This window comes from Pieris brassicae, chromosome 5, assembly GCF_905147105.1.
Source record: "Pieris brassicae chromosome 5, ilPieBrab1.1, whole genome shotgun sequence".
NCBI lineage: Eukaryota > Metazoa > Arthropoda > Insecta > Lepidoptera > Pieridae > Pieris > Pieris brassicae.
The window spans coordinates 8,073,936-8,088,842 of record NC_059669.1 but is presented as its reverse complement, the minus strand read 5'-3'; the positions used below and the strand labels follow the sequence as shown (position 1 = coordinate 8,088,842).

Below are 14,907 nucleotides of genomic sequence, written 5' to 3'. Positions count from 1 at the left end.
AATAAACTATGAGGTGTAAGAGATTTTTATTTCTTTTTTTTTGTCTGTTGTTTTCAGTTAGATGCAACATGCCTAGTTAAAACACAATCAATAATATCTTTATGGCTTGCATACAATTTTAAATCAGACGTAATGTCTACCCAACAAACTCCTACTGCATCATCTCCTGCATTTAATTGTAATTCTCCAACAATGGAACCATTGTTATCATGGAAATTGTATGCAACAGTTTCCATCCAAGCATTGTCAGTATTGCGAGGATCATCAACATATCCACTATATATTTCAATGCCACCACTGAAGAAGTCCTTAAATTTCTCTTTCAAACTTTCTTTTTCAGCTAAAATTACGTTTAAACTTTATGCATATACATATTATACTTATATAACTTAATTAGTTATTAAATTTATGGTAAGTTATATTTGTATATCCGAACTGATCATGCAAGTTTTCCTATATTTAGATATCTTAGTTTAAATATTTTTTATTTAACATAGTTTTGCTCTTGACCATGGTATTTTTTTCTTTATAGTATTGGTAGTAAGGTATGGATGGAATTATTTGTGAGAAGTAAGCCATTTCTCTCCTTGTCATATAAACCTGATTATTTTGTACTTTAAATGCAAGAAAATGTCAAATATTAAATTAATAAAAACTAATTAAGTTACCTTCAGAAGCTTCTAAAGTATTTAATGCTTCTTCTTGAAATTCTCTAACAGCGGTAGCTGCAACTTTCTCTCCAGGATCAACCATGCCACCAGGAAGAGCCCATTCTCCAGTGTCACTCCGTTTAATGGCTATGAATTGTAGAATCTGCCTGTATAACAAAACTGGCTGACCATAGACATTACTATTGTTATTCTATTGGTAACAAGTAAAGGGAGAGTAATTACCTATTACTATGGTCTAGTTTCCACCTTGTTACAACTGGATCAGCAGCATGATTTGGCCCCCACCTTCCTAACACTCCTCTACCAGTTATTCCGGTACGTCCAACGGGATTTAAGGGAATGCCATTTAAAACTGTATAATTCCCGGTATGACTCATACGGTTTACACTTCCGTCTAAGTTATTCCATTTAGGCTTAAAGTCAGATTCTGCTACAAATTTAGAAAATGTTTACGTATTAGTACTACGAAAAAATATATTTAAATAAAATCTACCTTAGGCTCGTAAAACTTACCATCTATTTCAGGATCAGCCCAAGGTTTTCCTTTAATAGTCGGTGAAGTGTAAGTAGGTGGATTATATTTTTTGAATTCAATGTCCCATGAAACTTTATTATCAGGAACATCATATCGCTCAATATTGGATCGGGGATAAAATCTTGCTCTACATTTAAAGTGAGTGAGCATATTAAGTCTGGATCGAATCATAGGTCATCTAGTATTTTACAGTGAAAAAACTAAATATAAATGTAAAATAAAAAAAATACTTCTTAATTTATTTATAACTTGTACACATTGAAAAATAAATTTTAAATACACTAAACATTAGTAGTTAATCAAGTTTATTTGAATTCGACTTAACTTAACTATCTACATACAATCTGGCAATGGGCATTCGGCAAACAAGAAGTTGTTATAACAATAAAAATGTCATATAGAAAAATATTATATTTTGTAAAATAGTAAAAATGTATTTCAACTTTAATATAAATAAAACAATTTAAACAGCTTCAGAAAAACCTTAAATTCTGATTTATCTATCGACATATTAAAACTTTACAAAATTATCTTATTAGTCACAAGTGTAAAATCTGCTTTATTACACATTTGACATTACTCAGTGATCTACCTGAAATGAGCTCTCGACAATTGTCATGTACATTTGATAGTTTTATGATGACGATTTTTTGTGGATTTGGCACATAAACCATAGTTAATTTTGAAAACATTTATGTTTCCATGACAATATTTAGTGCATTATATCGTAACAATTATAATTAAAAAGAAAGTAATTACCACATTTTGATCGGGTATAGTATCACGAAAACAATAATACTACGTATATCACTTTAAACAGCCTTAACCAGTATAGCTCGTGAAAACCATCAAATTTTTATTGCATCATTACGATATTTGGATAAATAAGTGAGAAAATTATAATAAAAGACGGCGGGTCGAAGCAATAGTATGAGGAGAGCTCGAGACGGTTACCAGTATCAGCCCATTCCTCGGGCTCCAACTGAAGATGTTTTGGAACATGAAAATGAACGAATGGCCGAAGAGCTCGGTGGTAAAATCTCAACACTTAAACATATGTCAATAGAAATCGGAAATGAAGTTCGCTATCAGGATAAAATTCTACGTGGTCTGGATGACGATGCTGATAGAAGCTCTGGATTCCTAGGAAAAACGATGAACAGGGTCCTTAAACTTGGCAAGGGCAATCACAACTACTACATTTTTTATTTGTTCCTATTTTCGATTTTTGTTTTCTTTGTGCTGTACATTGTTTTAAAATTCAGATGATGATTAGGTCGTAGTTTAGGTCTTACTTTCTTTCCTACATGTATATTATTGGTATTGTTATGTAAATAATAAAATGTATATTTATTATAAAATATATTGCTTATCTTACAGAAATGTATCTCCTCAGTCTATCATATTAGTGGGCACTCTGATTGCAACACATTACAGCTTTATTAAAAGTAATATCAATGGACTGTTTTAGAGTAGCGACTATGTACTAGCACTGAGTATGATTACTTTACATGAAATCCAATGGTTTCACATATAAGAGTCAAACTTAGTATTAAGTCTGTCTAAAATTAAGATTCTAAGAGTAATCCCTAAGGTCCCAACTCACAGTTTAAATTACAAATCATTTTTCTAGTATTTTGTTAGATAGTTATCAAATGAGTTTTAGGCGATACATCATGGGAGCCTCTTGTCGGTTCTATAAAAAAAAATATTTCACCAGCAGGTGAAATCACAGGACACTTTAAATAAAACTTGCTATTTGTTTTATTTGAATTGTAAAAATTGCTAATTAGCAAATTTTTACAAATACAGTGTAAACTCGATGTTACATTCCTCGATTTAACTACAAAGTTCCGAAAGCATTGAAATCAACAGGCTTTGGTTGGTTTAGCTTGTCTTCCATACAATGATACACTCAACATAGCATTTCACCCACTCTCAATAATGACAACAATTGAGTAATAATGTACTTTTAAGTTGCTAAAATAAGTAAAACTGCACAGCAGTGTACATTCTTTTGTGGCTTTATTATCCTAGCCTGCAATAAATTCGACTGTTGGCATCATGCATACAAATTTTCTAAGAAATATGTTCTTTTGTTTACAAATAAGGATTGCTTGCATGTGTAGACTGTTATTGACCATGACTAAGTAGGAGTCATGGATTTTCTATTTTTCTTCCCTCCATCAAAAAAAAAACACTATAATGCCATAACATGCACAGTCCCTTCAGTGTTGTTATATAAAGGTTACAGCTGTAAATATGTTGTGTTTAGTTTATATTCAATATAATTTTGTGAAAAATTAGTTATGAAGATAAATTTTCTGAAGGTAATTTTTATTTATTACAATATATACAATTCTTTTAATAAATTACAGTTTTCTTCACCAAACATGTCTTTTGTTACTGCAACATATAAATTACAAGTGGAGTTAATACTTAAAGAACAACTGCTTGCAGTATCTAAGAGTAATGCAACAATACCACATGCATTCTTTAAATTAGATTTATTTGCAAATTTGTCTAAACTATCTAGTATAATTGTTTTGGGTACATTTTTCCATTCTGTTAAGGAGGCAAGGTTTTCAATAAGAGACAAACTGTTTGATGTATATAAAAAACTTATCATTTTTATATAATGTCTTTCAATTGAACTTATGTCCTGTGATAATTCTGGTAACTTGTTTAATTCTTCTTGCAATATATACAATACTTTCCCATCTTTTGCGTGAAATAAAGCTTTCTCAAAGAGTTTCCTTCTATTTTTATCTTCATCTTCAAATAAGAACTCAGCAGTCGCCTTTGCCATCTGCCAAGAAATTGGCTTATCAGTTCGTTTAATACAAGTACAAATTAAGTCGGACACAAAAAAATCTTATTACATTCAAAAATATTTAATGGTAACGACACACGTAAAAGAATACTATACAATAACAAGAAAAAGCTTTTTAATTTTCATAAATACTGGTTACTGACGTAATATTATATCTGACAAAAAAGATGTCATATGTCAAACTGTCACGTGAAAAATTTTATACATACAAAAATTATAGTAGTAGTCCTAGACGAGAACTCGTTTATGACTACTTGTAATTTTCGTCAAATGAATTTTCGAATGGCAGTAGTTAGCGACGCCTATTTATGCGATACCTATTCAGACGTGCGTTTGTTTCTAGGGTGTTATATGTTCAAACGTAATCAGTATCTCAATCATATTTGCCTTTTCATTTATTGACTAGATATTTGAGAAAACAATTAAGCTGTATCTGGTAATCGTTGATAGAGGTGAGGGCGTGAAGCACATCCGGGGCAGACGTGTAGGGTTGTCGATATCATGCTCTCGCATTCCCAACAATAATGCTCCAAACAACGGTTACACCGATATATCTGCAATTGATATTATAGCTTTATATCTAATAATATACCGCTCTAGGTACTAAGTGTGCCAGGTGCAGCAGAATGTTTTATTATAATTTCATAATTACATTTAAATCTTACCTGCTTATCAGTATCTGTGAAAGATCTTACACATGCAAAACAGAATTGACTTTGTCCTTCATTTTTTAATTCCTCAAATGGATCAACAGGAAACAGATGATGATATGATCTGAAACATGAATTTTTACCATTACAGCAATAATAAATTTTAATAAATGTATTAGATATTATTTTTAGTTTACATAAGATGTACCTAGCAAGATGTGGAGCTGATGCTAGTGTTAGGCCACAGGTCCGACACTGTGCAGGTAGTGAACAGTATTTGCTACGACATTGTGGACATAGATGGCCTTCACCTCCTACACCTTCACCTTCTTCAATGTGGCTACATTAAATCATTTGTTAGTAATTATTCATCTTGTTTTTATTTTTTTATAATATACATATTTACTACCACCACTATTTATTTATTTTTCCCTAAACGGAAATTATAATACTAGTTTTAATGAAACTTTTTGAAGTTAACATAGGCTAAGTGAAGGGGAATAAGCTATAAGATACTATATCATGGCCATTTTTATTACTGGCCATAGTGACAAAGGTAATACCATGATGTTCATACCACATGCAGACAGTGATTGGTGGCTCTGTATCAGACTGAGTGGAGGGTGGAGCAGAGTGTGGGAATCCCATTTTGACTAAACCGGCATCCAGCGCCCGCGCGCGCGGTGGCGGTGATGTTTGTTCTAGTAGAAGAGATCGGTAATGGACGTCATCTAATACCACCTAGGATAAAGAATATACGACATGAGAATGTAACCATTAGAAAGTTATAAATAATATTTGTAAAAAGGCCTGCAGAATATGTAACTTTTCCACAGCTATCACAGTATTTTATACTGTAATAGAAAGGTGTAAACCTATAACTGTTAATTAATGACTCACACCATATTCTCCACCAGTGTCCTGGCACAATTTCTTGCATATTCTAACTTCAGCAGCTAATCCTATTACAGAGCATCTTATTCCTTCATTCTTCAGGTTCTACAAACATACTGAATTATTTTAAGAATGCTATACTTAATTAATTGTTTTTTGTTGTATTTCTCATAACTTTATTGTTTCATTTAAACTATAAGAGCTATGATCATCAACTAGTTAATGACAAAATAACTTAAATAATGGGGTATTTAGGTTCTAAAAACATACTGAATTATTTTAAGAATTCTATACTTAATTGTTTTTTTTATTGTATTTTTCATAGCTTTATTGTTTTATTTAAGCTAAAAGCGCTATCATCATCAACCAGTTAATGAAGAAATAACTCAAATAATGGGGTATTTTCTAGTATAGACTAACTTGTACAGAAACACTTATATCACCAGGATCACATGTTGTAAGTGATGCAAATAAAACTAATAATTCCCGTGAAGCATGTGCAGGCAGTGGTTTAAGGACTCGGCCAGCTAGTTCCAAAGTATTCTGTAGTGATGGCTCTCCTGTTAATGTCATATTGGACAATCTGTGATAAGAGTAGAAGTATGAAAAAAACATTTCAATTAAACTAACATAATTAAAGTTTACAATTATAATTTTATTATAATAATATTTATTTATTAAAAATTACACAATACAATTACAAAATACAAATTAAGTTTGTATTTTTTTTTTGCATAATTACGACACTGAATGCATAACAGTTAGTTATGTATAAATATTCATGATAAAAACAATCATAATAAATAATAAAGATCACTATTAACAGGTATATATTCCACCTTTGTGCATTAGCTTATGTAGACAAAAAACATCCAATATTAGTAAGAAAATGCTCACCCTTGTACCACCTTAATATGTTTCCTTACATTTCCTGATAGCTCACTGATTTTTTCTGCCCTTTTATTTTTCATTGTAACTAAGCCTAGTTGACTCAAAGGATTCTGGTCAAAGAATTCTTCTATGAACTTTTCCAACAACTAAACAAATATATGTATTTAAAGATTTGTCTTCAAAATATAAATATATAGGTATTCCCAAAAAAAGCTTTTATTTAGCAGACCTTTAATGTGCAAAGAAATCTAGTCGGTTTCAAGTCCTGAGAGCTCATAGCTTCAGAACAGTCAATGGCAACAAGTAGATGCCTCATCATACCCAGTCGAACTGGTCCTCGGCGTTGAGTAACGGCTTTTCTCGCTGCTTTTTGAGCAAATTCAGCCACAAGCCCCTCAACCAATCCATCTTCATCTTCTTTTATCGCTTCCCTGAATAAGATATAGTTATCAATATCTATACGTATGAAATATATTAAATAAAACAATACTTACCAAGTTTTTTCATAACCTGTTTCCCATCTATATTCTTTGGAATCTTGTTCATCATCAGCCATTGTTTATAGGGTTCGTTAAATCTTAAATAATTTGAGTAGGCAGCGAAAATAAGCTCTGGTACAAAAGTTTTCAATTAAAATATAAAAATTAAAATCGAGCTACGACAGCTAGGAAGAAAGAACAACCTGCACAACAAAACAAACACAGACTAGGCTAGGGAATCGTTGACTGTCAAGGTTGACTACTTATTTAAAACGTTTTAAGATGAACTAGAACAGGATAGAATAGAAACCGAGGCTAAAAAAGATTTTACACATCGCAATGCGGGAAGAGATCGAACAATGAATATCGTATTTTGTTTTCGTAGGTTTAAATTTTTCTAGTTTACTAGTTTTCAACACTTTCAACACCCTAATGGTAGTAACAGTAAAGTCAGACATGCCAATACTCAACACCAACGAACATAATCGATTAAAATGGTAATATAGTAAGTATTTCTATTATTTATTGCAAGTGATATTTCTCTTTATTACCTAGGTGGGGCAGAGTGCATCCACAAAGCTTTTTAATCGCGCACTTAACTTTGAAACACTTCAACCTAAAGGCTCGTGCTTCGGCCACAACTAAGCGTAGCCTGGATTATTTAGAGCAGCCGCAATTTATTGGGGAGCTCTGATGTGGTTAGAGTCCTTTCGAAGAGTGTATTTGATCCATTTCCACTTACGATGTAAGATGTATTGGCCAATTAGCATTTTCCAGCACCGCTCCTGTAGTTGTTCATTAGGAATCTTTTCAGGCCGAAGATTCCTAGGATATGCCTTAGGTACCCGTGAACAGAGACCTGGATTCGTTGCATTGCGTTCCACGTTTTGCAAAACAAATTTCAGTTTGGAGAGAATTATTGTAATTTTCACCTAACGTGTGAGTTTGTAGGTTGCCATATGGAGGGCAATTTAGCGAAGTTGGCGCTAGCTATGCCAATTCGAGAGGAAATATCCTCATCAGTTCCACTGGACTCTAACACGACATTTCCGAAATAAGTAAAAATCTGCACTCGCTTAATGGACTCCGAGTTGAGTGACAAAATATTTTGATTCTTTTCTGGGTTTTCCGCACATTTATTTTGTGTTACCCAACCTGCTTAGCTCTCCAGGTCGTTCAGTTTGACTTGCATGTCTAACCTCTAAACATAAGTCATGTGTGTAATTAAGGTCATTAAGCTGGTCAGTTAACTGACCCCGAATTACTTACCATTGCACGAATTGCACACCTTATAATTGCACCACCTATAAAATGATTTAAAATAGTACAGGTAAGAGAGAAGACCCTGCTTAGGCAGTCCGCCTGCACCACAATATCGTTGGAAATAAGGCTGTCGTGGCTAAATTTACACTAGGTATTGCATTAGACGGCCGGCCAGAAGAGGCTGGATAGGAGTTCTCTAAATTTGAGCGGCATGACGATTTCTTCCAGCCTTTCCAGCCGTTAGGCCCGTGACTAGAGAGATGCTAGTCAAGTGGTCTGACTCTGTGGGCATGGAACTCTTTATTTCATTTTCCGCGGTGCCGATCAGTGGCAAGAAACGAAGCTAGAAGCGAACATAAAAAAGCATATAACTCAGCCTCCGGGTCCTTCAAACGAGAAAAACCTAACACAAAGTCATAGCTTATTGCCAGATTTGGCAAGAGATTGGCCCAACTCCCTTCGGGGACTCAAGCCTTCTGGTCGCTGGCCAAAATGTACACGGGAATTTTTGTCAGCCGTCCATTCCACCACTGCACAAGGAGGATAACTCGTTGGCCCACACTGCGAAGGAGAAGGCCGACCTCTTTGGCTGTCTTTTCACGACCAACTCGACTTTGGATAACCAAGGAGATCACCAACGACCATGTCGCGGTATGATTATTCGATGCGATTCGATGAACGTGCTGTCCGCAAAGTACAGATAGTACAGATAGTTCTTAGACATTTATCAGTCGAGCGGGCCGGATGGTATCACTCTAATTGTGTTAGAGTTCACTCTAACTTCGTTCTTGTGCTCCTGAGTTGGCTCCGGTCCCAACGCACCTTTTCCGGTACCTGTACTGGCTGGGCACTGTCCTGAAGTGCTGGAAGACCGCTTCGATACATCTGATCCCTAAAAAAGGCGATCGCTCTGATCCGTCCAACTATCGCCCAATAGCCAAGAGATATGTTACTATACTACCGCAAAGTCGACCACGTAGCTGCGAGCTGCTGTTCATAGCACTTTATTTCGTCATATTGTCATACATTTTGGAACAAAATATTCAAGAACCAACAGATATTGAAAGCGACTACGAGTTACTTTCTGGTTCTTCTAATATTGAAGAACCTGTTAACAACAGTGCCAGAGAAGCGCGTAACAAGCAACTGTCCTCATCTCATCTATTGAAGCAGAGCTAATAGCAGCTAGTGAATCAGTACAAGAAATTTTGTGGATAAATTGTCTACTCCGCCAACTTACAGAAAGCGAACGTCTGGACTTTCGCTTTCGCTAATACTGGTATTGATATTAGACACTGAATCAACTGTGAAGGTCGCGCTAAATGCACGGTATGAGTACCATAAGCGTACTAAGCACATTAAACTTAAAACATTTCTTAATTAGAGAATGTGTTTACAATATAACCTTTACATACAGCTATAGTTAGCCGATATGCTAACGAAATTATATAGCCCAAGATTAAAGGAACTTGGCTTACAATTGGGTGTAAAGAATTTACACACATAATATATTCTCTAAAAACTTAAAAGAGTGTGAGGTGTGTATATACTGGCATACAAGAAGTTGCCGTAGTAACATACTTGTTATAAAAAAGAGGATTGATAAAAAAAAATATTTTAGTAAAGTATTGTATTTTGTAAATTGGTAAAAATATATATTAACTTTAATATTAATAAAATCTTAAATTATGGTCTATCTCTTTTATCGACATCCTTATCCTCCATTACTTTATTAATATTTTAAGTCCATAAAGAGGATATTTTAATACTTTTATTTTTAGATTTAAATTATGTTAAACGATCGCTGCACTAGTCGCTATGTACTTCGTTTAAATTTTCAGGATGTTTTTATAACCTATGGCTTTCTGATGCTGTAATTGCATAGCACCTGTGGCTATATGTTGTATATATCTATGGTACATTTGACGCATCGTGGGACGCTTTTCGCGCTGTGAAATTTATTTTCTCAATTCCTTGTTTTAAATTTTGTAAGGCTCAAGTCACCGGATAAGATTTTATAAAAGTACAATCTAGTCTAAATTTCATTTTTTTAAAAAGTGTAATTTCAGACAATGTCGGGTATTGCAAGTGCTCGTCTAGCTGAGGAAAGAAAAGCTTGGCGCAAGGACCATCCCTTTGTAAGTCATGTTTGTGGTGTATACTTCTAGGAAAACATAATTGCTTTGCTGCAAACTTATTTCATGTTTCATTACATATATTTTTCAGGGATTTGTTGCTAGACCTATGAAAAATCCTGATGGTTCATTAAACTTAATGACCTGGGAATGCGCCATTCCCGGAAAGAAAGGGGTTAGTATGGCCTTTTAAATAAGAGAATGTAAAAAGTTTATATGACAATTTAATTAGATATCAGTGCTGTTAAATGTGTTACTCTAATTGAACAATATTTTTAGACGCCATGGGAAGGAGGACTATACAAGTTGCGTATGATTTTTAAGGATGATTATCCTTCAAGTCCACCTAAATGTAAATTTGAGCCTCCTCTATTTCACCCTAACGTGTACCCTTCGGGAACTGTTTGCTTATCTTTGCTTGATGAAGAAAAAGACTGGCGTCCAGCAATCACAATTAAACAGATCTTACTAGGTATACAAGATCTTCTCAATGAACCTAATGTCAAGGATCCAGCCCAAGCTGAAGCATACACAATTTACTGGTAAGCAGATATCATTGTTATAAAAGTTGTTATGATAATTTGTGTAAGTGATTCAATATTTCTTCTATGCCTGATTTTATCATTGATCTGCTGAGCAGAGAAAGAGTTACATAAAAAAAAAATTCAAACATACCAAATTATAAAAAAATACAACTCTTTTTAAATACAGGCTACATTAAATTTAATTATGATTTGATTTTCAGTCAAAATCGGCTAGAGTATGATAAGAGGGTTCGAGCTCAAGCAAGGGCCATGGCTGCTACAGAATAAACTTAAATAAAAAACTGTTACATGGTAATTTTAATTTGCAGTAGAAAGTTCTATAGACCTCAAGGGCATGTTAACTCAATAATATGAATGCCTTACTTCAACCTTTTTGACTTTCTATATTTAAGTCAGAAAATTATTAAGAATATCTCAATAACATGTGCTACAAATTAAAGCTATTATTTGGATGATAGTGTTAAAGAATTCATTTCCTAACAAAGCATAATACTGAATTTTTCTAACAATAATGTGTAATTGTTTAGATTCTGAATTTTACATTATCAAAATCAATTTCTGAGTAGTTATAAGTGATTTTTTATTCATCTATAGCCATCTTGAAATTTAGGGTTACTAGGAAGAAAGCATAAAATAATATATAGTAATAACATACTATCACTATTTTTCAAGTTCAATATAAATATTTGAGCCTTCCTTTCATGTTCTATTTTTAAACTTACCAAAACTTAACATGATAGCTTAGTTTAATTAGCAGAAATTCTTTAAATTACAAATATTATTTAAAAACTGTCTAGCCTCTGATTTTCTATTCTAATATATATATAGTAAATCCTATTAAGATCAATAGAGATAAAATAATAAGTTTACATTAAGAATCGTAACTATAATTTAAACTATTTTTGTATCTTTATGTTAGTATTATGTAATTAAAGTAATAATAAAAACAAACTGCTTGTTTTTGTTGCCTGTTGTAAAAGTAGATCCAAAATACAACATCAAAGTACATTAAATAAAATTACTTACATGGTTGTATTACTAAAAAGTTTTGATATGTACTTGTCCACCAGTATAAAAATTATTGTTTAATGTATTAAACTAGTTTTCTTTTCTTTGTGTATCTATTTAGGAAATAACTTAGAGAATGTAAACTCAACTTCAAAAACTTTTTAACAGTAAAGATAATTTTAAAAAAATACTAAAGAAGCAATTACATTTTTGACTTTCAAATATGTTTTAATTCTAATTCAATCAAGGTATAGGGTTTGCTTCCTTTCTTTCATGTGGAAAACACATTTACTGTAAAAATTTATGTAGTACTCTATACTATACTTAAAAATTATTTTAAGTAATTAAATAAATAGCGGACATTTTTTTAGTCTTAAGTTGATTCTACGAAAATTGCAATTATGTGAAAGTGCAAAGAATGCAATAAATTCCTGTAATCCTATAATCCTGAACTTATGAGTAATTACATAACTGTTCTAGAAGTCAGATCTCTCATTGGACTTGTCTTTCATTCAGATCGGTCTACGGACGACGGAAATATTTATTTTGATTTCTAAACAATCTCCTTCGGTTTATTGGTCTGTTAAAAATGTAAAATTCTAAGTATTCACTTTTGTTGAGAGCTTCCGTTATGTGCGCTGCATAAACTCTTTTAGAAATACTATGTAAAATAATTGTAACTGTTTAAATTTTCGTTGCGGTAGGTGAATGGGAGGAAGCAATGGGGAAGATCGAATAACCAGTCACTGTTGTTGAATTTCGAGCTTCTCGAATGATACTGAACTCGGCCAACTGGTCCACCAGAAAGCCACCATCGTTTTCCTGAGTCATCTATTTAGTGCACTAATTGGGTGCTATATCCGGGTCCACTAAATGAATTTTAATCTGTAAATACTTACTACTGTAATTTAGAATCTCCAATTAAATACGTAAATATGTACCTATTATTTGCGAAGGTTGTTTTATAACAACATCAATCCTTATCCAAATAAATACAAAATGCAAAACTTTAATAAAATATATCTTATGGTTACATTTTGACCAAAATTGTCTTAATTTAATCAAAGTATTAGGATATTTACCATATAATATTGTTTTAAAAAACTCTGCTATAAAATAAATAACTACCACGTACGCATTTATCGTACGTGGTAGTTATGGGAGATTAGGGGAGTCTCAAATTAATTCAAGTGAAACCGCGGGTACAGCTAGTGTTATTTACTTTTTTAGTAAAAAAATACTCACTAGTCTCAAATCAGGCTATATTGTAATGATACTTCAATCGTGAGGCAATTAAGAAATAACTTAAGATGTCCTGCAAAAAAATGTCATCAAAATCTTACAAATATGTTCCGAAGCTTCTAAACTTATGTTTCATCGTTACACCGTTGCAATACAAATTCGCAGTGATTTTGTCTAAGGTTAAATTACAATGAACAAATTCAGCAAACTTATTAATATAATAAAACAACAAAGTTCAATATCAAAGACTCATTATTATTTACACCAGTTAAAGGGATGATTACAATATTACTGATTAAATTAATAACGTGTTTATAATGAACCTGGGTTTCATTCAGTTGTCTTTTTCTTTTGAGTTCAGTAACAATTATGTAGTTATATTTTTTCACGATTATTATTAAAATTAAAACTAGGAGTTTATATACAATAATTATGATTTAAAAATAACAAAATCTAATTTAAGATAACTGGAAAATTAACGAGTTTTGGGAACTGCACACATCAACTGCAAAATATCTAAACTGTCAAAGGAAATAAATTAGAATTGTTATCCTGAATTCGGTAAAGAATCGAGTGTTGGAATACCGAAATGTTTTAACGACAATATAAAATATCACTACTCAATATTTATATTGGTGTATAGCATTCTTAGCTAAGGAGCTAAAAAAACTATTTATGCTCAATATAACCAACTCACAGTGACGTGATTATTTAAGAATATACAAGTTTCAATTACTAAATATAACAGGACAGAAAAGCCTCAAAATTCGTAAAGAAACACAACAAAAGGCATTTTTTAAAACTTATTGCAGCTTTTTGGGATATTAAAATAAGTTTATACAAAATCATTAATGGTAATAGAACTTACTTTTTACAAATGATTCACTATTAATATTATCAAATAAGTCAGCTTTGCTTGATCTTACAGACCTGACCTGAAAAGTAAATATTAACAAAATAATATACAATAATAACTTAACTATATACAAAACACATAAGATGATAACTAATCGAATAATCAGTCAATCAGTTAAATACTAAAAGAGACTAAAAACGGACGCTATCATCAAACTTTAGGACGAAGAAACAAAATTTTCACATTTAATTTATGTTTCCGCCATCTTAAGACTTACGTCCAATTTATTTTCGAATTATTTCTTATTTACACATATTTTCTGTATAATTAATAATATGGATGATGCCAAGTCAGTATCAAGTATATGAACAATCGTATTTTTATAGTCAAGATAATATTAACTGAAAATAAGATAAATTATTTTGTTTTGTAATATTTATATGAGTCATTAAGTGATTGAGGCCGGCTCTGATATACCACTAAAACTGAATTAAAAATATATTATGCAATATAAAATAAAGCTTTGGTACTTTAACTGTGAAAACATAAGTTAACTTTCTAAAATCAATAAGGATCTCTCAGAACCAAAATACATACTTGAATTTAGGTTTTACGAATTTAAGTCCGTTCTTTCGTAAATATTTCATGGTATGTTTACAATTTCTTTCAAACAAGTTTATAGCTAATTATTTACACAAAAACAAATGTAACATTATTCAGATTAATTATTCCTAACATAAAACGCTCGACGGGAGATTAAGATGTCCCACTTCATTTGGTTCTTTAAAGTTATGTATTTTTTTTTCTTTAGAGAATTAACGGTTATATTCAACTTTCTGCTATTATTGTGCGGCGAGTAAACTCTATCGTACTGCGGGCCATATTTTGAAAGGTTCCCTGTTAAA

General features: G+C 32.2%; 4 protein-coding genes across 8 annotated transcripts; 2 read left to right on the top strand and 2 right to left on the bottom strand.

Annotated features, from left to right (window-relative positions):
• Positions 1-9: 9 nt before the first annotated feature.
• Positions 10-1,798, bottom strand: LOC123710174 (ADP-ribose pyrophosphatase, mitochondrial). Of its 4 annotated transcripts, none has more exons than XM_045661926.1 (4): positions 1,185-1,795; positions 894-1,098; positions 669-817; positions 10-340 (listed from the first exon to the last, which is right to left on the bottom strand). In XM_045661926.1, exons 1-4 carry the CDS (start codon positions 1,375-1,377, stop codon positions 54-56), a joined length of 834 nt encoding a protein of 277 aa, XP_045517882.1. In that variant the 5' UTR covers positions 1,378-1,795; the 3' UTR covers positions 10-53. The 4 variants fall into 4 exon arrangements, 2 of the variants coding, with proteins under 2 accessions (XP_045517882.1, XP_045517881.1); XM_045661925.1 differs by having other exon boundaries at positions 894-1,101; positions 1,185-1,789; XR_006753802.1 differs by lacking the exon at positions 10-340 and having other exon boundaries at positions 694-830; positions 894-1,101; positions 1,185-1,796.
• Positions 1,799-1,807: 9 nt separating this feature from the next.
• LOC123710175 (BET1 homolog) lies at positions 1,808-4,015 on the top strand. Its single transcript, XM_045661927.1, has one exon. It carries the CDS (start codon positions 2,137-2,139, stop codon positions 2,473-2,475), a length of 339 nt encoding a protein of 112 aa, XP_045517883.1. The 5' UTR covers positions 1,808-2,136; the 3' UTR covers positions 2,476-4,015.
• LOC123710172 (general transcription factor IIH subunit 2) lies at positions 3,890-7,369 on the bottom strand. 2 transcript variants are annotated; one of them, XM_045661924.1, is made up of 10 exons: positions 6,969-7,369; positions 6,704-6,905; positions 6,481-6,620; positions 6,004-6,166; positions 5,590-5,688; positions 5,267-5,430; positions 4,898-5,029; positions 4,705-4,813; positions 4,427-4,593; positions 3,890-4,015 (listed from the first exon to the last, which is right to left on the bottom strand). In XM_045661924.1, exons 1-9 carry the CDS (start codon positions 7,028-7,030, stop codon positions 4,462-4,464), a joined length of 1,203 nt encoding a protein of 400 aa, XP_045517880.1. In that variant the 5' UTR covers positions 7,031-7,369; the 3' UTR covers positions 3,890-4,015; positions 4,427-4,461. The 2 variants fall into 2 exon arrangements, with proteins under 2 accessions (XP_045517880.1, XP_045517879.1); XM_045661923.1 differs by lacking the exon at positions 3,890-4,015 and having other exon boundaries at positions 4,017-4,593.
• A 2,759-nt stretch (positions 7,370-10,128) lies between these two features.
• On the top strand, positions 10,129-11,191 carry LOC123710386 (SUMO-conjugating enzyme UBC9-A). The gene is made up of 4 exons (XM_045662238.1): positions 10,129-10,354; positions 10,443-10,526; positions 10,631-10,893; positions 11,097-11,191. Exons 1-4 carry the CDS (start codon positions 10,289-10,291, stop codon positions 11,161-11,163), a joined length of 480 nt encoding a protein of 159 aa, XP_045518194.1. The 5' UTR covers positions 10,129-10,288; the 3' UTR covers positions 11,164-11,191.
• The last annotated feature ends 3,716 nt before the right edge of the window (positions 11,192-14,907 follow it).